Source organism: Canis aureus, chromosome X, assembly GCF_053574225.1.
Source record: "Canis aureus isolate CA01 chromosome X, VMU_Caureus_v.1.0, whole genome shotgun sequence".
Lineage (NCBI taxonomy): Eukaryota > Metazoa > Chordata > Mammalia > Carnivora > Canidae > Canis > Canis aureus.
In genome coordinates, this window is record NC_135649.1 from 114,226,190 (window position 1) to 114,251,298 (window position 25,109).

The following is a 25,109-nucleotide window of genomic DNA, read 5'->3' on the forward strand; positions in this document are numbered from 1 at the left end:
CTTGAAAATAGCCACACGCAGGCCATAAACTAACGAGCGTGGCTGTGTTCCAACCAAACTTTATTTATGGACACACGGATTTGAACTTCTTTTACTTCTCTCCTGAAATAAATAATACGACTCTTTGCCATTAAAAAATCCTTTCGAAACATAAAAAAGCATTATTAACTCCCAGGCCACGTGAAGAGTGGCGTGTGGCTCGTGGACCCCAGTCGGCGGCCCCTTTCTCAGGAGCACTTGTTCTCCGACTTGGATGCTCATTGAAATTAGCTGGGGAGGTTTTTTTTTTTGGTCCTTAAGAAGGCAAAACCTCGGATTCCCAAGTCTCAGCCCCAGAAATTCTGATTTAATGGGTCTGTGGTGAAGTCTGGGCACCGGGCTTTAAAATGCTCTAATGTGCAGCAGAATTTGAAGACTTCTGTGCTATCGTGTTTTTTTTTTATAAGATTTTTTTTTTAAGATTTTATTTATTCATATGAGAGAGAGGCAGAGACACAGGCAGAGGGAGAAGCAGGCTCCATGCAGGGAGCCCGATGCGGGACTCGATCCCGGGACTCCAGGGTCACGCCCTGGGCCGAAGGCAGGCGCTAAACCGCTGAGCCACCCGGGGATCCCCACTACCGTGTTTTTAAAACAGAGTTTAAGGTTTTGGTTTTCTTTTTAATTTAACTTTAGATCTTACAAGGACTGCCCGTGTGCCCCGAGGGTGGAGGGTGTCGCCGCTGGCGCTACTGATGCTCTGTGTCCTGCATCCCTGCGTGTGTGCGTGCGCGGCGGCAGCGTGGCTTCAGCGCCACCCCTGGCTTCTACCTGCAGCACGGCGACACTGCTCCCGCGTGTGGGACCCCGAGCGTCTCCACGTGCTGCCGTCATCCGCGGGGGGCAAAGGCATCCCGGTTTGAGCGCCGCTGATCTAAACCACGTCCCGTTTGCTGTCGCTGCACCTTGGTTGCCAGGCCCGCCCTGGTGAGAGAGACCCTGCTTAGGGCCCTTCAGAGCCTGGGAGGCCTGCGCTGCTGCTGGTGCCTTTTGTTTCTCTTAAGTAGGATCCTGTCTGCCTGTATTTTCCTGTTGCCTCTTGCTTCAAAGTTGCAAACCTTGGTTGCGTCCCTTCTTTTTAATTTTTCGCCTCATTGGAAACCAGTAAAGTAGCAAGGGAGGCCGAGTTTAGAGGGCACGGAGGCTGTGTGTGAGGCAGAGGGCGCGCGTGTGCCTGTTCCTCCCTCCCTCCCTCCCTCCCTCTCTCTCTTTCCCTGGGGAAGAATCCGAGCCCTTGTTCCTGCCGTCCGTCCTTCTGAGCCAGCACTAAATCTGCAGCCAGGCTCACAGACAGCTCGGGGCAGATCACTGGGCTGTTATGAACTCAGCCATGGCAACGGCCATCCGCGAGCCCGAGGACAAAACGTGTTTTATTCTGTTGTTCTGCACAAAAGGTTCTAGAGATGCTGGAGACAACATGGCCATTGAGAGTTACAGGCACTGATGCGTATTTTTTCTCCCTACTATGTGGTTTATATTTAAACCGTCTTAGGCCAAGGCACACTGGACTTTTTGTGTGAATCCAAATTTGAGAACCTCTCTAGCCAGAGGCGGGCTGAATGAAGGCTTAAGACATTATTGACCTAACCGAGGTCCGGGGGTTTTGGTGAGAGGGCCTGACAAGGCCTGGTAAAATGTGCTTAGAAACCCCAGCGTGATTTCTTTTTGCTGTTTACACGAGTAGATCACAGTCGTCAAAGGATGCTTTCTTGCCTTTTCGGGTTCATGTTAACCAGCGTCACTGCTCATTTGACGCTCGGGAGAACGGAGCCCGTGGATTTATGGTGCTCTCCTTGGAGTGGCCTCCCTGGCTCCACCGACTTACGACGACACCGACACTGCTGACACCTGGCACCGCCTCCGGATTTGAAGACCTTAGCCCTGCCCGGGACTCTTCATGGGAGGGGTGGGCGACAGCCAGAGTCCCAGACCCAGGTCCTTCACGGAGGCACTCTGAGCCGCCCGCGGGAGGGGAGGGGACTGCGGGCCTGGCTTTCTCAGGCCTACCCCGGTGGGGCACCGCAGCGTCTCTGCCAGCACTTCTGAGGTGAGCGGTACTTGCTTGGCTCGCAGAAAGCACTCCACTCGTGCTCTTTTCAAGACAGCTGAACAACTTGGAACATTTTGTTTTTCTTCATTGCAGACCCTGGCACCTGCCATGCATTTGATTGGCAAGAGGCTAGAGTGTCATGGCCAAGCCCAGTGGGCTGCCTCTTAGGGAGAAAACCCCAGACACGGGTTGAGCACAAAAGCAGGGCCTTGAAAGAGCGTCAGGTTGCACCCCCCAGGACTGGGAAGATGGGCGATGGGGACCGTTGGCTCGCAGTGGGCTTCTCAAACTCTCCTGGGCACAAATCACTTAGGGGCTTGTGAACATGCAGACCTTGATGCAGCTGACACGGGCTGGGGCCCAGGAGCGTGCATTGCTCCCAGCTCCCTGGTTGCTGTTGGTCATCCAAGGGCCATGCTTGGCGAAGGAAAGGGTCTGAATCCCTTTCAGCTGATAAATGGTCCCCTCATCCGCTCATCCCCTCATGTCTTGTCTTGGCCTCTGCAAGTTCTCGTTGCCGTCCAACAGAAGCCGACAGCGTCCAACCGTAGCTCTTCAGAGCTACAGACCCAGGAATCCACTTGCCCACCAGAAAGCTTCCCTTGAGATGACATCCAATCTCTTCAAACTCAACATGTCTACAACTGAACTCATCTTTGTTCTCAAGGCCCAGCCCTCTTCTGGTCAACCCTAGCTCAAGGAAGAGCACAACACCCATCCAGTTATACGTGCCAGACGTTCAGCAGCCCTCCTTGGCACTCACCAGTCCATCCCAGCCTCACCAGCAGATCCATACCGAGTTGTGCCCGTCTGACATCTTAAACGTCCCTCGGACCCATTCATTCCTTCTGCTCCTACTGCCTGTGTCCTGGTCCAGGCTCCTGTCCTCTTTCTCCTGAATTAGGACGCTGGGTCCCTCCTCCCGTCCACGTCCACTCTGTTCCTGTCACAGCAGCTGGGCTGATCCTATGCAACCCGGTCTGCTCCCTGTAGATATCCATGCTCCGTGGCCTCACCTGGTTCTGAGGATAAAGTCCAGAATCTTCAACGAGGCCTAGAAAGCCCTCAGCAGTCAAGCTCCGATAGACCCCTCCTGCCTGCCTTCCCCTGCCCTCCCTCCACTCCGTGCTCTGGCTTCTTCCATGCCTGGCAACGCACCTTGTTCTTTTCCACCACAGAACTTGCATTCGTGCTCTCCTGCTTCCTGGAACCCTCCCTCACCCATCCTTCTCTCCCTTTACCAGGTGAATTCAAATCCATCCTTCGTGTTTCAGCTCTGGACGCCGTCCCGTACCCCACCCCAAGCCTCAGTGAATCCCCACTGTTGCCCTTCTGGCACTTCTGAAGTAAAACCATTTGGCTCATGTGCCTTTCCCCCATAGACCGTAAACTCTGTGAGAGCGTGCATCGTGCCCACCTTCGCCCAGCACCGAGTCCCCAGCACCCAGCCTGGTGCGTGGGACCTCAGAGACACTTGGGGAGCCCTGACTATGGGTTAATGGAGTGAAATGGAATCAGTAAATGGACAGCTGCCCCCTCCCGCCCAGTGCTGTCACCTGCACCCTTATTTGTTACTCCGTTTAACCGACGCCTTCAATTAGACAAGGCCTTTAGGGACCCCAGGGACGGAGATGATAGGAGCAGGGTTATGGGGAGGAGTTCCTCTCGTCGGAGCGAGGCTGAGCCGGGCCTTCACATGAACCTGTGCTCACTGCTGCTGCAAAATGCGTCTTGGGTCATCTGATCTTGATTCTTTGGTTCTGCTGAGCGTTCATTTTAATAATTGACTTGGAAGCCGCGGGCCGTTCTTCATGGCCTGACGTCTCCTATCTTGCAGACCATCGTTTCATAGGTTCGGTCCAGTTTTTCAGCTGTTGTAGGCCGGAGAATAAATCAGGTCCCCGTTACTCCATCTTGGCCTCAGGCCAGGAATCCTTTCGTGGAGCTAGATTTTTATTGTGCTGGAGTTTGGCTGGTAATAAAAGAAAACAGGTGCAACAGACGCCGTAAAGAGCTTGTGTGATTCTTTAGGGGAGTGGTGCTTCAATTTGAGCATATGTGAGAAGCCCCCCGAAGGCTTGTTAAACGCAGATTACTGGGTCCACCCCCAGAGTTTCTGATGCAGTCGCTCTGGGGTGGGATGTGAGAATTTGCATTTTTAGTATGTTGAGAGGTGCTGCTGGTCCTGGGAGCACACGCTGAGCGCCAGGGCTTCCCAGCCTGAGTCTGCAGATCTTTCTTGTAAAAACGGTGAATGTTTCAAGCTTTGCAAGCCCTGCACTCCCCGTCCTGGCTACTCAACCATGCCACGGTAGGGCACATGTAGCCACAATTTGTAAACGAAGGGGTACAACCGTGTTCCAATAAAACTTTATTTACAAAAACACGGGCCGTAATTTGCAGACCCCTGGTTTAGGAGAACTTTGAGCCTTGGCCCACGGTTGAGAGAGTGGGAGGTTATTCCTCCCTTCCAGAGTGAAGGGAGAAGTCATTCTTTCCGGCACGTGGCTAGTGTCTTTACAGAGTTGGGACACCGTGCCCAGGATGATAGGGCAGGCAATGTCTGCCTTTCTCGGCCGTATTTCTGTCTAACCCTACGAAATGAAACAGAATGCTACTGCGGGCATATCAAGTCAAAAGATCCTGTCCTCCCACATGCATATACTCAAAACTGGCTCCCAGAGTTGCAGGCCCCTTGTGAAATGAAAATTGGAAAACCCCTGGTCAAAAATGCTGAAGAATGTCAAGGTGGCAAGAACAGAGCACTAAACCAAGCACAGGGCTCCGTGAGACCACAGGTCGCATGCCTGTGAGGCTGGCCTGAGCACATGTCACCATCACGGCCTCCTCTGCCACATACATGCCTGCCTGTCTCTCCAGTGAGAAATGCTGTGAACGTGAGGACGCTAACAGTATTGATATCCGTGGTTAGAAAGCCTACTTATAGTCCGTTTGGGTTTCTCTGGGACAAATGCGTGGCATAAGACCAAAGTGCCCAGTGTTTAGCGATACCTTACACACTTGGAGAGAGAGAGCTTCTAGACAGACATGGAAGGTCCAGTGGGGGGTGAGTGGATAGTCACCACACATGCAGTTTTCACCCTGCAGATAACTGGCCAGCCAGAGCAGAATATGCTCTGCATCCAGCAGTATTGTTTTCTGTACATTCTTCCTGGGTTGTGTTCCAGAAGCTTCTACTCACACTGGCCAGCAGGGTCTGTGAGAGTTTTGTCTGAGCGTGTGGAGCAGCGATAACCTATGTGGTGGCTTCTGTTCTGTGGGAACCAGTTCCTACAGGCCCAAATAAAATCATTGGCTGAAGACCTAGGAGCTCTGGCATGTGCTGAGAGTGTGCTTCTGGCAGGGCTCCCCCAAATCCTGCAGTCCCTGCTTTCCCCTGCTGTTATAAAACTAGACCCACGGCAGGGGGTATCTGGAGTCCTTGAGAGAGAGAAATCGGAGGGGAACTGGGGCCTTCCTCTGGTGGTAAATCTAGGACTGAATGGCATCGTTCTTCTAACCCCACTTGTCTTTCTGAGCCAGGGAGCAGCTGTGATCGTTCCTTTGAAAGCAGCAGAATGCTCTAACCCTTTGGATGAAAGACTGTTTTGAAGTGGCAGCTGGGGATTTGGAAGGCTGAGTTCTGTCGTTAAAGGGCAGGCGCGCCGCGCCACCCCACCTCACCCTCGCCCGCCTCGACGAGGAAGGATGTGGGTTTGCTAGAATGCGTGTGCAACAGAAACATGCAGGAAGCAGTGAGCATCTGATCAGATGGTGCATCCGGGCCAGCGTGTCAGCTGTGTACATATCCTGCATCCTAGGTCTTTCTGTAGAAAGCCCTTCCCGACCCCTCCGGAATACGAATTTCTTCCCTCCCGTCCTCCCCCCACATCCCCCCGGCCCCCCAGCAGTCTCTAACTTGGCCCTCGTCACCCTGTACTTTAATAATTCTGTTACTCGCCTGCCTGCAGCTTCAGCTGATGTCCCAGAAGGCGAAGACGACGTCTGCTTTCGTATTGGTCCCCCCTGTGCCAGGCACGGTACTTAGCGCCCTGTAGGTCTTCAAAAAGCACTGGATTCATGAAATCCAAAGTAAGGCTCCAAAGAACCCAGCTCGCTGTATAGAAAATAGAGTAAGCGGCGAGTCAGAAATGGGTCTTCGAAAGCAGTGTTCTGTGATGATAGAAGGTTCTCTGTTGACCGTCCGGTCGCCACTAGCTCCCGCGGCTGTGGAGCGTGGGAAATCTGGCGGGCACACCCGAGGAGCGCAGATTGCTTTTTTGTTGGCTGCTCTGCTCTGCAGGGGTGCCACACACCTCTGTCTGGCGAGGACCAGCTGTCACTGCATCAGCCAGGGAAGCAGGGGCTCGTCTTGCCCCTCACACACCGTGCAGGCTGAGAAGGGGCGGAGGGCGGCCCCCCGCTCCCTGTGTAGCGGGACACGAGGCCCACGGCTGTGGTTTCTCTGGCTCTGGGAGCCTGGAGAGAAGTCGGACTCTGAGTTGCCTTCTTCTCCCCTCGGTTCCCAGGACGCCGTATGACAGAGCGAGGTGGAGCCAAGCCCGTCGTCCTTGCTCCCAAAGCTCAAGAACCCAAAGCCCCGAAGGATCAGACGTGAACTTGAACCGTATGGTGCACTGGGCCCCACGGTCCCGTAGTTTCAGAAATCCATTCCACGGAGGTTGCTCTTCCTGACAACTGAAATAAAAGCAAAGCACACTTTCTTAGGAAGCCTCGACCTTTTTTATTTTCCAGTGAACTGAAGAGAAACCTGGTGGTGCGAGTTTACAGCCATCGGGGGGGGTGGGGAGCCAAATGCTACTTTCGAGTGGGTTGCTCCTCAAAATGGGGAAGCCCACCTCCAGCGCTTTAGGCCGGGTCCTCATTCCATCTCCTGTAAAGAGCATTTAGGGGGAGGAATCCGCTGGTGGAATGTGTTTGCTTTGAGGTAATGAGCTGCTCTCCATCGCCGTTACGCAGCAGAGTGGACTCCGGGTTCGATTTCCCTGGCAGGCCTGGATGATACAAACAGGCGCGGGAGGTCAGGACAGGTGCCCACAGTACCCCGAGGCCACCCCTGCTTTCACTTTTCACTAACACACCGAGGGGAGAACTTTCTGGTCATTTCCAGTAAAGGTTTATTTTAAAAATGAAGAAAAATCATCTTCCTAAGATGAATAGTGAACTGTGGCTCTTTCTTCATTTCACTTCATGGACGCTCATTTTGTCTTTTCTGTTTGTTTTTTTGTTTTTTTTCTTTTCCTTTTCCTTCAAGTACTTAAATGTCACCCACCAGTTCTGGATTCTTACTGTGAACACGTATTGGGGAAGGAGGCAGGTGGAAGCAGTGGGAGGCGGTGGAGGAGGAATAATGATATACTGCTGGTGTTGCCTGCGCTGGGGAGATCCTGCTGTTAGAAAGTTGGGCATTTGATTCTGACCTGAATGAAACTTGAGTGGACCCACCTGAGTGCATGTTAGTGACTTTGTACTTGTAGGGACCAAAGTAGCCATCACCTGTCCAAAATGACCATGTTGATATTTTTCTGAACGCAGCAACAGTGTAATTACTGTATCTGCTTCTTCTGGTTGCCCAGGAGGTCAGAGGCTGGGAGAAAGCCACTGGCTGCTACAGAAATAGAGGTACTTGAAACCCCCGAAGGTTGAGGTTGGGGGGGTCATGATTTTCCACGCTACTGCAGCTTCACTGCTGTCCTGTCCTTTGTCAGTGGCACGATGGGTCCTCGCTGTCACTCGATCAGCCCTCCACCCTGCCGGCCCCAGGTCAGCGAGGAAGCCCTCGAGTTGTGACTCATTCCCTATTTGTCAGTTGGTTGCTCTGCTACTCCCCCGGAGGAAATGCAGCTGCGATCCCTCTTGGGAGTCCCAGGGTCCTCCCCACAGAATGTGAGCCGAGCCAGCTACCCACCCCCCCTCCCCGGCCCTCGGCATGTCCAGCTAACACAGAGCATGAGAGGGGTGATGGCAAGGGAGAGTCCTCCCTGCGAAGGTGTGGTGTGGATGAAGACGGAGACCTCTTGCCCGTAACCACTGCGTTTTCTCTCCTTTGGGTCCAGGCTGCTTTGAATGCTGCATCAAGTGTCTGGGAGGAGTCCCCTATGCCTCTCTGGTGGCCACCATCCTCTGCTTCTCCGGGGTCGCCTTGTTCTGTGGCTGTGGGCACGTGGCCCTCGCGGGCACCGTGGCGATTCTTGAGCAGCACTTCTCCACCAACGCCAGTGACCATGCTTTGCTGAGTGAGGTGTAAGTACCTGCTTCCCTATAAAAAGATATTTAAGATGCGACCACCCTGTAATGTTTTCAGAACGAGGACTGAGCTCTCCTTGCAGGCAAGGGGGGCCTTCTGTTAAAGCTTACTTGGATGCAGATAGAAAACAGCTCACAAGAGGAGGAGGAAAGGGCTGAGGAGGCTGTGTTTGGCCCCAGGGGCATCCAGGGCAGGTCTCACCTGGGCACTAGAGGTGCCCACGTAGGATGCCCCACCTCTAGGTCTGCCCGAGCAGGGTTCTTTTTTAAGCTTTTGTTTACTTATTCATGAGACACACAGAGGCGGAGGAGCAGGCTCCCTGTGGGGACCCCAATGCAGGACTCAATCCCAGGATCACGGCCTGAACCAAAGGCAGGTGCTCAACCACTGAGCCACCCAGGCGTCCCTCAAGCAGGTTCTTACTTCTGGAGATGAACAAAACCTACCTAGTGCGGCCTCCAGCGTAGAAAAGGGGACATTTCAGGGCTTTAGCCCCAGCTGTTCCTTCCAGAATTCCTGGAATTTTCAGGGGAGGCACAGCAGCTCTACGCAGAGATTCTTGTCACTGTGCAAGCTCAGCAGCAACGCCTTCCTTTCCTCCACATACTCCCCTTTCCCTGACTACCGGACTGAAAAAGGCACAGATGAATTTTTATTGAACAGTACTGGAATGATGTTTCAAGAGTCCTTAGGAAATTTTATTCATCTGTTCACAAATGACGTCCAAAGGATGCGCCGGGGTGGGGAGGTTAGGAAGAGGATCAGCCAGGACGAGGGACTCGCTGAGGGCCAACGATGAGTAAGGAAATAGCTATGAAGACGGAACCTGGGCAAGGTGTACTGATGTAACTAGCCAGGGATTTTGATCAGTGGCTCTTAAACTTCCAGGAAGCTTACCAGAATCCCCATGCCCAGGCTTGCCTCGAATAAGGAGAGCATCCGGGCAGAGCTGACTCGTGGCAGAAGCCAAGTGCTCACGTAGGGGTTCCGTCAGAGGAACATTCGTCACTGGGCATGGGTGGGAGGCATGTTGCTGTGGCAGATAGGACGTGTCGTCCTTCGGGTTCTCCCGCTGGCTCTGCCACTAACTGTGCACCGTGGAGGAGGAGCCTACCTTCTCATGCCTGTGTTTACTCACATGCAAAATTAGGGACACGGGGGACTATTGAAAGATGACAACCAGGCTGCTGCCCCCTGACCAAGCAGACTTCTCCCTTGCCTGGGAACGTTGTCCATCTCAGCCCTGGGCCCACGTCAGAAGAAAGGCCCAAGTTGCTGTAGGGTGGGCAGGGATGCCTGCCCGGAGTGCCCCGTGAGCCCAGCACAGCCATTAGTGGGGTGGAGATGTCACAGGGCATCACTCACCCTCACGTCTTCCCTCCAGAAGCTGAAAACGTCTTCTCTTTGTCGTGTGGTAAATGTCATTTCTCTGGACCTTCTTCCTTTCCCCAGAATACAGCTGATGCAGTATGTCATCTACGGGATCGCGTCCTTCTTCTTCCTGTATGGGATCATTCTGTTGGCGGAAGGCTTCTACACCACGAGTGCAGTGAAGGAGCTGCATGGCGAGTTTAAAACAACTGCCTGTGGCCGATGCATCAGCGGGATGGTGAGTCCGAACCTGATGTCTGAAGCTCAACCAGAGCCACACCTCTGGCTCTTTCTTTGTATTTGGTGAAAGCTAGGAGATCATCAGGCGTGGATGGAGAGTCCACGACACAAATGTCATTCTAACTTGGAGTTGGGAGTGTGAAAAAGCCAACTTATTATTATTAATAAATGAGAACCTCTGGCTGGAGTCCTAAGCATTTCCCTTATGAATATACAGGCAGTAAGAGCGCCGAGAGTTTTCAGATAGAAAGTTCTCACTGAAAAAAAAAAAAAGAAAGTTCTCACTGTGAAAGGAGGTAACTTCCATATTGTCTCTGTGCCCCCGTGCATTTGTCTTTGAATATGGATTGTGGCCCTAGAGACTATATACCATGGTAAATTGTCACAGTCCTTCTGGAAGTACCAAGCATTTTTTTCTACTAAGCATGGGCGGGGGGTGGATTTTGCTAGTCACTGTGGGTGTGCAAAGATGAAAACACAGGCTCTTGTCCTCAAGAAGCTCATAGCCAAATCCAGCCCTTGGGCCAAATCTGGCCTGCCATCTGTTTCTGTACAGCCCATGAGCTAAGAATGGCTTTTTATCCTTAAATTTTTGGGGACAATTATACACGGAAATGAAATGAAATTCACGTCTGGGTGACCATAGTTGTATTGGCCCCCGGCCACATCCATTAGTTGGTGCGCACCATGTGTGGCTGCTTCGGCCTCTACCAGCAGAGCTGAATGGTTGGGACAGAGTCGGTGTGCGGCCTGCAGGGCCTCCGCTGTTCCCCGTCTGGCCCTCTGCAGACATTTGCCGACCTCTGGTCTAGAGGAGGACACGGCTTAAGAGCTCATTAAAAGACCTGGCTTCTCAAGTCCTGCATCACAAAAGGAAACTGGCGGTTGAGAGGCCGGGGGAGAAGAGGCATGTGTGGAGTCTGATTTGGGGCACGTTGAATTTGAGTGTACAATGGTATGTTCACATCAAAAAAAGTCTCCCGAGCGGCTGGCTGTGTTGGTCTGGCACCGGACAGGGCAGTCAGATGTACAGAGAACAGTGTGCGAGCCGAGGGAGCAGCACTGGCACGGAGGGGGGGACCCCCGGCTGGCTGATGGAGGCTCCTGGCCCTCGGCACAGGGCGGAGCTTTCTGCTGTCCCCCAGGAGAGCACCAACAGTCTGGCCTAAGGGCCCGGGCGAGCCCAGCAGCATCACAGCCGTCCTTACGGGAGGCCCGCAGCTTGCCGTGCGCTTCTGGGACAGCGGCGCAGCAGGTTGCCCAAGGTAGGTGCCGCCTTAGCCCGGGGCACGTGTCCGTGGCAGCTGCTCACCCGGGAAGGATGCTCGGTCCTAAGGAAGCTGCTTCCCCGTGTGGCCCTTGGTTCCTGTGACGTTGTAGAGTCCTTTCGCTAATGGCCTGGGAACAGAACCACAGGCGGCTGCCAGTGGCAGCGGGGCCCGGACCGAGAGGCTTCGAAGCCGCGCACAGTAAGGAGGGCGGTGGGGCGGGCTGGGGGGAAGAGGAAGCAGCATGAGCAGGGCAGAGGCCCAGCTGGAACAGAAGGGTCTAGTGACGAAGGACGGAAGCGGCGCTGCTCGGGAGGGATGGGGACCAGACCAGGAAAGGCCTCGAGTGCCAGGCTAGGAATAAAAGCGCCAGCGATGAACAGGGAGTGCTAGCATCCCACACACGAAGGAGGCATGGAGGGGGGCGGGGGGGGCCCGCGGGGGGGGGCAGTGGAGAGCTCAGCGAGGCTCCGGTAGCAGAGAACGGGGACACGGTCAGGGTGGGCCGAGCTGGCTGCTAGGACCAGGACAGGGGACTGAGCACGAGAGGACAGAACGTGTGCTGCCCATGTTCGACCGTCACGGGGGGCCGTGTGGGGAGATACCCACTGGGCCGGAAATGACAGAGACTCGCGGTGGGCATGAACGAGGTGACACCGAGGTGTGTGGAGGACAGAGCCCTGGGGCACGGTGTGGTCTACCGGCAAGACCAAAGAGAAGGCGGCTTTGTGGGGACCTAAGGAGAGACAGCCAGAGATGCGAGGACTGTCGTGGGGCTCAAGGGAAGCGGGTGCAAATCATCTGATAGAGCCTCGGGTCCTATCCCCATGTGACTCTTGCTATGGATGCCCACCTCCCAGTCATCTGAGCCCGTGGGGTATGGCAAGTGGCACCTGGGCCTGGCAGCTCTTACCTGGTGAGCTCTGGAAATTTCTCAGGCGGCCCCTCTGGCTCTGCCCGCCCCCCAGCAGGCTGTCGCACTGCCTGTCCTGTGTTCCATCAGGGGCTGCGGCCCCACCCCCACCCCCACCCCCACCCCGCTCCTCCACCTACCCTGGGGCTTTGCTGCGCCCTGGTACTCTTCCCCATCAGCAAGGCCCTATTCTGAATCACAGTCCCAGTCCGCCCTAGCCATTGGCGCAGAAGCTGTGTGGGCCCAGGTGGCATCATTTCAGCTCACCGGAATGACTGTGTGTGTGCACGCAGTGGGAGGGGGGTCAGAATCGTGCAGTGGGGCTTTTGGCCTGCGCTGGGCCCCTTTTGGATCTATTTGCCTAATCTGTGCCCACGTGCTGGAAGGAAAACGTGTGTGCACACCCATCCATATGTGTACGTGTGCACACAGTGCTCCATGCACACATCCTCTCCAGAGTCGAGGTTAAGAAAACTAAAAGAAACTACCTCCAGAAGTGAAGGCTGCCACTCCCTTGTTCTTCAGTGATCAGAACCCCTCCAATTCCATATCCCTTATTGGATTGTCATTTCAATTCGGCCTTAATTTTTAAGGTGAAGTTCACAGAACAAGGGAGTAAATGAGTTTAAAACTCACCGTGCAAACTATAAGAAAAAAATGTGATGACCATACAACTCAGGGGAGTGCTTACTTTTGGGAGAAGGAAGTGACTGTAGGAGGAAAAAAGGAGCTTAGGGGAAAGAGTAACAAAGTGTGTATGGAAGGGGAGCTTCGGGCAGCTTCCCCCCTCACTTATACCAAGTTTCAGAAATCAAGGGGTCCAGTTTCTCCCGGCACGCAGGGCCTGGTGTTTAACATTTTGGGGATGGAGTATTCGTGAAGTCATTACATAAGGCGGCCAGGGGGCTGAGGTGGCCCTAATGCCTTGGCAGCCCATGTATGCAAACCACAACCTAAGCCAAAGTCGATGCACTAGAATCCCAGAAAATGAAACTTAAGAGCCACCAATCATAAACAGCCAAGTGGGCTTTCCCAAATAAGGCAGTTAAGCTTAAGTTACAGCTGGTTACATAGCGTCCTAGCTCTGCCACGTCTGCTCTATCAAAACCTCTTCCCAGGCTCAAGTCACTGGGGTGCCTCCAACTGCTTAAACAGGTGCTGCTGTCCCATTGAAATGGATGTATGCCCAAATCTTCAAATTTCATAAAGAATTTTAACATGCCTCAGTTTACCTTTTAGCAGGTGTTAAATAGGGGGATGGTAGAGTGTGCCAGGAGCTTGTGCGTCGTGGCTGGGTGGGAGAGCACGTGGGCCTGTGCACAGAGCAGTTCTCGTAGACAAGGCACGAGTGTGCACAGGCGCTTCTGGACCATTGTGTCACGCTCACAGGCCGCCCTGCCAACCAGCACAGCTCACTTTTACCTGTCTTACATGTTCAGTTTTATTTAAGCTCTGCTCCAAAAAGCTAAAAGGCCACTATTGGTACCTTGAACATGGGTTTTCTTGATACAGGTAGACCTCACTTCACAGCTATTGTGTTTTTTACAGATCGAAGGCTTGTGGCAATCCTGTGTTGAGCAGGTCTAGTGGCGCCATTTTTCCAAAAGTATTTGTCCGTTTTATGTCTGTCACATCTTGGTAATTCTTAGAGTATTTCAGACTTTTTCATTATTCTACTTGTGGTGAGCTTTGAGTTGTTATTGTCAGTGCTTTGGGGTGCCACAAACTGCATGCATATAGGATGCATGCTCCACCGACTGGCCAGCCTCCCCATCCTCCTCTTCCAGCCTTCCTATTCCCTGAGACACAAAGGTATTGAAGTGAGGCCCATTAATAACCCTACAATGGCGTCTAAGTGTTCAGGGGAAAGGAAGAGTCGCAGATCTCTCGCTTTCAGCCAAAGGCCAGAGATGACCAAGCTTAGTGAGGAACGTATGTCGAGAGCCCAGACAGGCCGAAAGCTAGGCCTCTTGTGCCAAACAGCCAGGTAGTGAATGCACAACTGGTAAGAAAGTGTAACAGCCTTATGGCTGACATGGAGACTGTTGTGCTCTGGGCAGAAGATCAAAGCAGCTAGAACATTCCTTTAAGTCCAAGCCTACTCCAGAGCAAGGCCCTACCTCTCTTTAATGGTATGAAGGCCGAGAGAGGTGAGGAAGCTGCCAAGCAAGAGATGGAAGCTCACAAGATTGGTTTGTGAGGTTTGAGGAATGAACCAGATTCTGTAACCTCAAAGTGCAAGGGGAAGCAGCAAGTGACCCAGAAGAAGATCTAGCTCAGGTGACTACTGAGGGTGGCTACGCTGGACAGATTTTCCATGTAGATGAAACACTTGTATGTTGGAAGGAGAGGGCATCTAGGACTTTCATAGCTGGAGAGGAGAAGTCGATGCCTGGCTTCAAAGTTCCAGAGGACAGGCTGACTCTCTTATGAGTAGCTGGTGACTAAAAGGCTATTGATTGCTAAAGCAGCAGCTGCACCGGAGAGGATGGAGTCCAAATTCTGAAAGAAGTTCTGTGGGTAAAATGCTGTTGAACCAGCAGTGTGCATGCTACAGAGAAATCCTGAGCGAAAGGAAGAGTCATTTGATACAGCAAACTTCACTGTTGTCTTAAGAAATTGCCACAGCCCCCAGCGCCCTGATCAGACCGCAGCCAGCATCAAGCAAAGACCCTCAAGACCATCAAGACGACTGACTCACTGAAAGCTCAGAAGAGGGTTAGCATTTGTTAGCAACAAAGTATATTTTCTGGAAGGTCTGTCTGCACCATGTCCTTCTCAGGCCTGCTGCTGTTGCACACTTAATAGACTATGGTATAAATATAACTTTTCCGTGCACTGGGAAACCAGAAAATTAACGTGACTCACCTTACTGTGATGGTCTGGAACCAAACTGCAGTATCTTAGAGGAATCACTGTACATGCAAGGGGATCATTGAACAGACCTGCCTTGGAACATGGTAGGAATTAGGGGGGGTGACAGGGAGGTCTGATGACAGCTGGGGGAAACATGCTGAGGACAAAAAGGTATGGGAGGTGCAGAAGCTCCATGAGCTCTGCCCCCAAGGACAGCAAAACTGCCCTGGGTTCACGAGCAGGCCTGGTGCTCAGGGCCCCTTTATGGGACGCTGCTGCGGGGTTTGGGGGGGGTCACTAAGGAAGCTACTCTGAATGCCTAAGGCCCCCCCAGACAGGCACAGGGGGTGCTCTCCACTGCCCAGCCCCCCACCCCGCGCCTGCCCTTTGGAGCCCTGACAACCGTTGGAAGGCAATTTCTTTGTGGCATTATTAAAGAGAAAGTATTCTTTTGAAGGGTGGGTGAGAAAAAAAAGCTTACTCTGGAGTTGCCTGTCCATAAGCACGGGGGCAACAGGAGCCAGCCTGAAACTGCTGAAATCTGCTGCTTTGAATATCTTTAGAAATGCAAATGCTTCTGAAAGTATAAATGCCCTTGAACTAAAAGAAGTGAGTGACTTCTGCTGTTTGGGGGGGGGGGGGGGACCAGCAGGCGGTGGTAGCCTGTGTGAGCCTGTCCCCACCCTCCCACCCTCCCACCCCCTGCCCCATGGCAGACCTGCTAATCCTCCAGCTAGTTCCTGCAGTATGGAAAGTTAGACCGAGTTTTCAGGTCCTCAGCACTGCCTGGGAAAAAAAAAAAAAAAGCCAAATTAGAATTCCAAGGCATCGCCCACAAGCTCTGTGGGTGCACGTTCTGAAAATACGAATACCATGACATGACGTTTTTGGAACAGCCTTGCAAAGTTCTCTGAAAACTGGTAGTCAAGGCAGGTTAGGAAGTAAAGCTGAGCACTAGGCGTATGTTCTCGCTGAAAGTGGCCGTGGCCACATGTCGAGGAGCACGAGGAAGAGCCGCTATGCGTGCAGAGCTGCTCTAGAGGAAAAAATTAGAGAGAGATGGGAATTTTATCTTACGCTGTGTGTGATGCTTGCATTCAGGGCTATTTTAAATTGTTGATAAAGGTTCAAACATCGGATGCTTTTAGTGATTTCACTGGATCATGAAGTCCTTTTGAGAATGGGCTTCTCGTAGCTCTTGTTGCCATGCTCCCCGTACGTTGTGTAAAATAAAGGCAAGTTTTGAGAAACTGAGATGAGGTTAAAATTCAGTGGCCTGGGAAAGCGTCCTGGCACTCTAGCACGGTAAGCAGCCATCGCTTGTTGGCTCTGCAGCCTTGGACAAGGGAGATCACCTCTCAGGGTCTTGTGTCCTTGTTAGCTTAAAAGAGGGACCTGAAAAGTCTCGGAAGCGGCTTCGGGTGGGAACATTCTCCATCGTCTAGCTGTGGACAGCATGAGCCCCCTGCCCCAGCCCACACTTCCCTCTCCTTTGTCCCTTTGCCTGTCACTCCAGTGGCCCAGGCGGTGCCGAATGCATCCCACGGGCCCAGTATCCGGCTAGGGCTGCCACGAGCACTCCTCCCCAGGGGATGCACCTGCCCCCCCTCAGTGATGTTCCTTTCTTCCTTTCTCCTTCTCATTTTCCACTCAGTTCGTGTTCCTCACCTATGTGCTGGGAGTGGCCTGGTTGGGCGTGTTCGGTTTCTCTGCGGTACCCGTGTTCATGTTCTACAACATATGGTCAACTTGTGAAGTCATCAAGTCCCCCCAGACCAACGGCACAGCTGGTGTGGAGCAGATCTGCGTGGATATCCGGCAGTACGGTATGGTCTCCCTGTACTCGCCCGACGGACTCCTGTCCTCTAGCGTCGTGGATAGGTTTCACACACTCTTTTGGAATAGTACATACTTACAATGTTGGCTGTTTTCTGGAGGGAAACATCACTTAGGCTCTTAGTTGTCATAGAAATTTTTGTTGTAGGTTCAAGTTAAGTATGCAGTAAATGAGACTTTTTGAACTCCGTTATAAAGAAGTTGTGCCTTCTAATCAGACTTCTGGACATCAAAGGATTACAGACTTTTTTTCAATTTCTTTTCAGTTTGATACCACTCAACTTTTTATCCAAAATATGGTATATGCATAGTAGTCCAATTAATTTCCATGTCCCACTCTTCAAATTCGGTCTTTAAAAATGATTAACTGCTTAAACTTCATCTATACTGGAAAACACAACAAAATCCAGACATCTTTTAAAGTCATCAGACTGAATTCTATAAAAGCCAAGTGTTGGAAACCCCTTTAAACCTATTTTCTAATGAATGAGATACTCGCAGCAGGCAGCTAAGGTTGCTTCATTTGGACAAGTCACAGAGGGGGCCATTGCTCCTGCTGTCAATTAAATCGAAGGCAGCCTCCTAAGTAAGAAGTTTAATTAGTGCTTCTAGCCAAGATGCTAGGGAGTCCTGTTCCTGGCAAAAACAGCGAGGCGGGGAAAAAGAACTTTTCATTAAAATGGAAGACAAGATTTCTGGAGAGAGAGGACTATTTCATTTGTGCTTCTTGTTTTTCCCATGGGGCTTGGCTTCAGCATCTTCTCTTACAACATAATGAGAAACTTGCCCAGAACTGCCCTGTGGAGTACTGTTTTCTCATAAAGACCAAGGTTCAGCCACATTGGTCTTTCTGATGGTTTGAAAACAGAGTGTAAAGATGACTTTTAAAGTATTTGTAAATAAATCTCTAGATGTATACCATTTCCTTAAAGTATTTTCACTAAAAACTTCTGGCCATCAGTGGTCCTATTTTTAACTCTTCTATATTGGAAATCACTGGTTTCACTGACAGTGTGGGGACTTGTCATTTCCCATTCTCCTAAAGCATGAAGACTTCCTCTTCGCCCCTGGCAAGGATGGAAAGGATAAGGAACTTCTTAAAGAAACCCTCCTAGGAGAAGAGTAGCTTGAGCTGTGTTTAATATTTAAAAGCACACACCTCCCAAGTGGCAGCACAAAGAACAGCAACCTAGTGGGCCATGGCATGACAGAGAGGAATCCGGGTTCTGGTGGGAGACACAGGGTAGAAGAATGGAATCCACAGGGTTTCCCTTTTTTTGAATTTCCAATTGGATTTTCAATCCCAAAGTGTTTCCAATACAACTGTAAAATACAATGAAAATGAATAGAAGTCATATAAAATCCAAATTATATAATTAAGGACCTTGAAACTTTGGGTATAGACTCTCAATTTCAGGACTTTCATAGGAAGTTCATGGACCGGGAAGTGCTTTATGGGGTCGGTTGTCCTACAACTGTTTAACTATAGTTCATAAATTCATAGTAGGGAAAACCACTTTGAAAATCAACGTTTGCAAATATAAGGTCAACTAAACAAAACAACCTGATTTGTTTTCCCTACAAATTCTAAGTCTACTAGTCCAACTATGGACTAGTTGACTTTGTTCTTGTCCTGCTGTCCAAGGAGGACTTCTTATTGATTCTAAAAACCCTGGTCCACAGAGGGCAGACCTGTCAAGTGCTGATGAAGAACAACAACAGCATGTGTGATTACAGTGTAACTGAAACCCTAAGTGTGAGGCCTACTGGGAACATGGGGCCCTGCAGTGTATATGAACTAATAACTAACATTCTATTGGGATTTACTCCACAGGTATCATTCCTTGGAATGCTTTCCCAGGGAAAATATGTGGCTCTGCCCTCGAGAACATCTGCAACACCAATGAGGTAAACCCTTCTGTCAGGGCCTGGACATGGTCACTTGGCAAAGCAGGCTGAGGAAAGGGCTCTCCCGGGTAGAAAGAGCAGGAGATGGTGCAAATGCTAGTAAGGAAAGCTCTTTAAGATCAAACGGTCTGTAGTCACCAGTATTCACCCATTTTTGACTTAGAAAATGTCCTTTTCACATGGTCTACCTCGTTCAGGAAGGATCCTGAGCACTCAGAGAGCTTTCTCTTTGGGCAGTAATTTGGAGTGATCCTAATCCTGTACATCTGAAAATATGTGTAGATTCTTCTCTATCACCTTCACATAGTGGGACATTTATCACAGAACAAATGCAAACTAATTTACATCGAAAAGATCCCCCTTGAATTTGTATATAAGCCCAATTTCTATAAATCTAGTCACAGTTGATCATTGTTTCACTATTTCTCATTCACTCTAACCCACTTTGGTTTAAAGTCAGACCTTAGAATATCCTTTAGGCATCGGTTTATAACTGTTTATAAAAGAACATTCTTAGTGGGAGCTTACATATTTAAGAGAATCCTAGCATGCTTTTGGGAAGCAGTGAGTTACTGAAATGATGATCCCCTGCCTCTCGTTAGCCAGCTTGTATATCCATACTAGGGCCTGGCTCCAAGCAGGGGCTCCCAAAGGTGGCTGCCCAGTGCAGTCAGCCAGGAGAATTATACTCACAGCTGAGACCCAGCCCCCAGATACTCGGATTTAAGTGATCTAGGGTACAGCCTGGGCATCAGAAAGTTTTAGAAGCTCTTCCACCCAGTGGTGGCATTGTATAGCTGGGGAGTGCACCCAGGCATCCTGCCTGGTGGCAGCTCTTTAAAAAAAAGAAAACAGGTGGAGGCACTTTCCTTGCATATACAATGCTCACATCATGCCCTGTTCTTTCCTAGTTCTACATGTCCTATCACCTGTTCATTGTGGCCTGTGCCGGAGCTGGTGCCACCGTCATTGCCCTGGTGAGTAACGGCCCCAGGACTGGCCTCGTCAAGCTCCCCTCCCTCGAGGCTCTAATGCCAGATTTCCCTTCCAGCAGTACAACTCGGGGACGCAGCCTTGTTTACATCTCACCTGGGTAGACTTACCCCACATCTAGAGTGCAGGCAGTACTAGTTGCCTGTCCTGGCACAGATTAGAGGTAGTGGAATTTGGATCGTGTTGAAAGAAGAGAGGGTCACAGTAGCTGAGCTACCGGTTAATCAGGCTGGGCCCAGTGCATGGGTGCATATTTACCCCTGCCTTTTAGGACTTCAGTCCCGGAGAGATGTTCACGTGAGGCATTACCCATCTCTTTGCCAAGAAATCTTATTTTCCAACTGGAAATATGTATATATACACATACATACATAGACGGTTGATCTTGTTCTGTAAAGTCTCCTCAAATACTGAGCTACTGTTCCCAGGGGAAAACACGGGGTTCATTTTCTGCCAGGCCCTGGGTACAACATTTTTGTCAAACTGGTCAACACATAACTTTGTTTTATGTGTTTCCATTGAAAGACATCCTATTTAGTATATACCGCTGCTTTATTATTAACAAACTCCTGGCCAGCGGCCCCAGGGGCCCTACCTGAATGAAGCTTGCGCAGCACCCCTAAGCCTTCTTGCTCTCTACAGACTTTCGAGAGCACTTCATTCAGCACTACGGTTGGGGAGCATGTAAAGAGCAAAATCACAAAAATGCAAAAACCCCAGAGCACCAACTAGACTGCAGCAAGGATGCCCGTTTACAGGCTGAAACGGGAAAGCAGAGTGTGTTGCCTTGGCCGACCACAGCCGGGAGCCTAAACCTTTTCAGTCCTCTGAGTGCCCACCAGTGACCGTGACTGTGCCACAAGCAGGCATGGCAGCACGTAGGGAAGTGGGCACATAGGGAGGCTGCAGATACTGAGGCTCAGCTGTACGCAGCCCCAGGTTTGGTATGTGTGTCTATGCATGTACAGCTGGAAGCAGGCGGGCTCGGTTTATGATTTCAAGACATCCACAATCCGTAGACCATGAGGGAAAGGGCAGATGCCCTTGGAAAGAGAGTCGTTCCTTTCTAGCCCCTGCAAGGAATGGCATGTCTCACCGCAGTGGCCACCTATTCTCTTGCTGAGGGATGGGCAGGAAGGGGACTCACTGCTGCCGAGGCGGCGGTTTGGGGGAAGACCAGGGGACACAGGGCCTCGAGGTTCGTGGCGCAGGCTACTGACCCAGCTCTCTCCTTCTTTCAACACCTCCAAGTCTTCTTAAGAAGCAGACTGAGGGCAGAGGCTAGGAGTGGCAGTGTGTGTGTGTGTGTGTGTGTGTGTGTGTGTGTGTGTGTGAAGTGCGGAGCTTGTGTGCCATGGACGAAGCCCTTCTGTGTGATTATAAATGGGAGAGAAGCACTGCCCTGGGCCCTGAGCAGGCTCCAGCCCTCACTGCCTGTATCTTACTGTCCTGTTTTGTTCTCTTCCACCAGCTGATCTACATGATGGCTACTACCTATAACTATGCCGTTTTGAAGTTTAAGAGTCGGGAAGATTGCTGCACTAAATTCTAAATTGCTTAAGGCCAACCAGGAGCTTTAGAGAGCTCTACTCGGTAGCCCGAAATCTCACTGACACCCCAGACTAAAGCTGAGTCTAGGTCGCTGCAGTTTTGTGACAGTAATTTGTAAATAGCTTTAGTCCACTCATTTTGCTTTGTAGATTAATAAGATGACTTACCCTGAGTGAATTACAAAATGATGAGTTCTGGCTATTTCCACGTTGTGAAAACGATTCAGTTATGTACTGACATTGGTGAGCATCCGTTAAAAAATAACTTTCTTGAACTTTGAGCGGTATCTCTAAATGAAGTGTTAAAACTTTGTAACACCTGCCTTGTCCGTTACTTTTGCTTGCTTGATAACCAATACCAGTGCTGGAGAGCAGATGGCAGAGAGATGTTTTCATCTGGATTTTGTTTTCTTAGACTCTGGAAAAAAAAAGGCAAACATATTTTAAATTTGACTAAAAATCGTTTTCGGATTACATGGCTCACTACCAAATAAATGCCCCTCCAAGTAGGCTGCTAGCTAGAGGACAATGTGAAGAAAAATAAAGGGCACCCAGTTGTTTTCTATGAGACCAGGATCTGAATGTGGGGTATGTGTTCTCTCAGCACAACACAGTCCCTCCTTTCAGAGCCACACCATCAGTAACCTTGCGTTGTCGCTTTTTGGTGCGGAGTCCCTGATTCCTCAGAGCCAGGTCTCCAACCGCACACGTCAGGTTTTAAGGGAAACGGAAATTGTGCCTGGATCTGAAAGTCTCAAATATGTTGAAAAGGAAATATGAGGAACTGGAGATGTAGATTTTGCAGGAAAGATGAGGAAAATAAGCAGGAAAGAAGTGTTGGTACATCAACTGTAAAGAAGAAGGATTTGTACATTTTCTGAAATGCACTAATGGCAGTTAGAGAACAAAAACTGGAGTTTCACTACTAAAAATGTGTTAACACAGACTGTGTGCTTTGCTTAGAGGTCTTGAAATTGTGGTCTTGACATTCACGTAATTTTGCCATGTTAAATACATGGTTTATATTCGTTACTCAAAATAAGTATTATTCACTTCTAGACCTTTGGGGAATTGATTTTTATCCACAGAGAGGAAAGATCTTTGCACCACACTGATTTTAAAAGAAGCACACAATGTGTTTCTGAACGTCTGCGTTAGTTAAAATTACTCCCAAAATGGTAAAAAACAAAAACAAAAAAACATCCTCTCCTATTTCATTTTTGCTTTTTCTTAACAATAACTTTGGCCATTTTTTTCAGTTCATTATGTTTGTATACTAACTTTTCTTCAGCCTTTTTACTCTTAAGCATACTAGTAGAGCATGCTTCCAGTATCTGATGGCTCTGACAGCAGAACGAGTATTAATACAGAATAACCCTCTCTCCCTTTTGACAGTAAAGACCGTCTAATCTGCCTAGCAGCTTGCTTTGCCTTCTGACATGCTCACTAGCCATCATGCTCACCCTTCTTTTCCAGATCCACTTCCTCATGATACTGTCTTCTAACTGGGCTTACTTAAAGGATGCAAGCAAAATGCAGGCTTACCAGGATATCAAAGCAAAGGAAGAACAGGAACTGCAAGATATCCAGTCTCGGTCAAAAGAACAACTCAATTCTTACACATAAATGTTTGCCAGAGTGTTACGGCCGACGAATTTACAGCTCTGACAACTCATCAGACAGCTGCTCTGCAGTACAGATGTGTACCCCACCAAACAAACAAATGTAGAAGTACAAACACTTCACTGTCTGTCTCAAGCTGCTGGGATGTATTTCTAGGAAAACATTCCAGTAGGTCAATCTTTTTCTTTAGAGCAGATATTGGAGGTTTCATGTTAGCCATTTTAAAAGGCAACACTTTGACAAAATGATTGTTGATCTTTCTGAAATTTGTGGCATGTTCACGTTTATTGGTAGAGCGATCCTACCAAGAGGGGCGATGGGAATATGGCATACTCCTTGAGAGGGACTGAGGATGTGCCAGCATCAAGGAATGTGACCATCAATTCACATATGCCATCCGTCCTCAAGTAAATTTACCTATATAGGGAATAAAATGGAATGGGGGGTGGGGGTTCCATTTCTGACAGCTGACATTTATTAAACTTTGGCTCAAAGATCATGTGATTCTTAACAATTGGCTTTTTAAAAAAATTAACTGACTTCTCTGTTCTTCAAGTCCAGGACACATTAGTCTCCTGATCCAATCAGAAATCTGTTTTTAAATAATGCTAAAAGGAGCTACTATAAATCTACTACACCTACCATTGAAGAAGCTGGATTCTGATTCATTGACAAGCTTTCCAAAATCAATTTTATAATAGATTTCCTTGAATAAAATGGCCCAGTTGTCATTCTTCTTCCTGGGAAATAAATGTCAGCTCTGCCTTAATAAGTATTTGTTTTAAATTTCTAAGAACTTATTTTACAACAGGAGACCCAAAATCCTTCATAGACTTTTGTTCCACAAATGTTTTTCTTGATTAAGAAGTGTTACCTTATTAAAATGACCACCATTCTAAACCATTTTTATGTGGTCTGAATAGCAAGTTTACAGTTTCGTACCAACTATCTAAAAACCTAATTTACAAATAGACCACAGACCTCCTCCTACTTTTATAGACTTGAATACTTAAGTAATTTAAATTAGAGTTGGTTGGTATTTATTTCATTTTTTAAATCTAAATCTTTCCTGGAATAATACAAGATCAATGTTCAGCAAAAAACACCTGCTTGAGTTTAAGCCATTTTCAAAAGAAACTTGCCTTCTAAATCATTGTGTTCCAGAACATTAAGTGATTATAGGTATTGGGTATTAGTGATGGTAAACTTTGTGTTGTTCTTTATGAAATGATACATATAACTGTTGGGTGCATCAGTGCTTTTTAAAAGGGGCTGCATAATATAGGGTTAACTATGTATATTCATGTTAAGAATTAACTTGTGGTTTGGCTGTTTCCTGGATTTTAAAACATATACATGTGCAGAAATGTATTAAAATGAAAGGAAGCATACCTTTATCAAGATGCTATTAAAATTGAACATCAAGTATAATATTTCATTTGGATTCTTTTTGTTGTTGTTAATGCCTAAAAATGCCTATTTGGATCTTCACCTTTTTTTTTTTTTTTTAAATTGGGAGAAGCTCTCTTCTGTGTAGAACAGTTGTTCCAGAATAGCTTGTTTTGTTTTCCTGTTGCATGACAGACTTAAATATTTTTTTCCAGCAGTGGAGGTGCTGTTAGAGTCCAGTGTTCTAGAAGAGGCAGTGTCTCAAGCCTAATTTTACTTTTCTAATTCTGGTAGCTATTACCAGGAATTTCTGAAAGTTTTGTTTAAGTAGTCTAATATTTTTTATGTAAAGAGCATTAAATTTTGCTATGTATAAATTTTTGTAACCTAACAGTGAATCAATATTTTCTATCAGTGCCAAGGGCTTCCTGTAGTTCTATTCAAGTGTTACAATAAATATTTGTAGATAATAGTCATTACTTGTGTATGCTTATTTTAAAGATCTATTTAGGTGGAAATAGTTGTGGATGTACTAAGAGTAATGCAATAAAAGTATAGCTTCACTCACTTGCCTTTTTACCATACATAAATACTATCTTTCTCTGTCTGCAGTATGGTGTCATTTTTAAATAGTATGCATTATCAAGACCTCACGTGTGGATGGAAATTGTGTTTATGAGAGAATGCTACTGACCTCTCTATAGTTCTGTGAAGCATAGAAATTTTCTGACTAGTGTCAACAAATGTGAAAACAAGTATACATATGGGATGAACACAACCCTTAAGTTTGGGGAAAGTAAAAACA

General features: G+C 49.0%; 1 protein-coding gene across 6 annotated transcripts in view; it reads left to right on the forward strand.

Moving 5' to 3' along the window:
* The window catches only part of GPM6B (glycoprotein M6B), a 160,974-nt gene extending 136,063 nt beyond the window's left edge, over nt 1-24,911 (forward strand). For 4 of the 6 annotated variants that reach the window (XM_077888827.1, XM_077888826.1, XM_077888823.1 and 1 more), the window contains 6 exons: nt 8,167-8,353; nt 9,810-9,966; nt 16,660-16,831; nt 18,676-18,749; nt 19,661-19,726; nt 22,769-24,911. In XM_077888827.1, coding sequence (XP_077744953.1) covers nt 8,167-8,353; nt 9,810-9,966; nt 16,660-16,831; nt 18,676-18,749; nt 19,661-19,726; nt 22,769-22,918 — 806 coding nt within the window. In that variant the 3' untranslated portion in view covers nt 22,919-24,911. Of the gene's footprint in view, nt 1-8,166; nt 8,354-9,809; nt 9,967-16,659; nt 16,832-18,675; nt 18,750-19,660; nt 19,727-21,213; nt 22,233-22,768 lie in introns of those variants that run through there. The other 2 variants (XR_013374880.1, XM_077888824.1) reach the window with 2 other exon arrangements.
* The last annotated feature ends 198 nt before the right edge of the window (nt 24,912-25,109 follow it).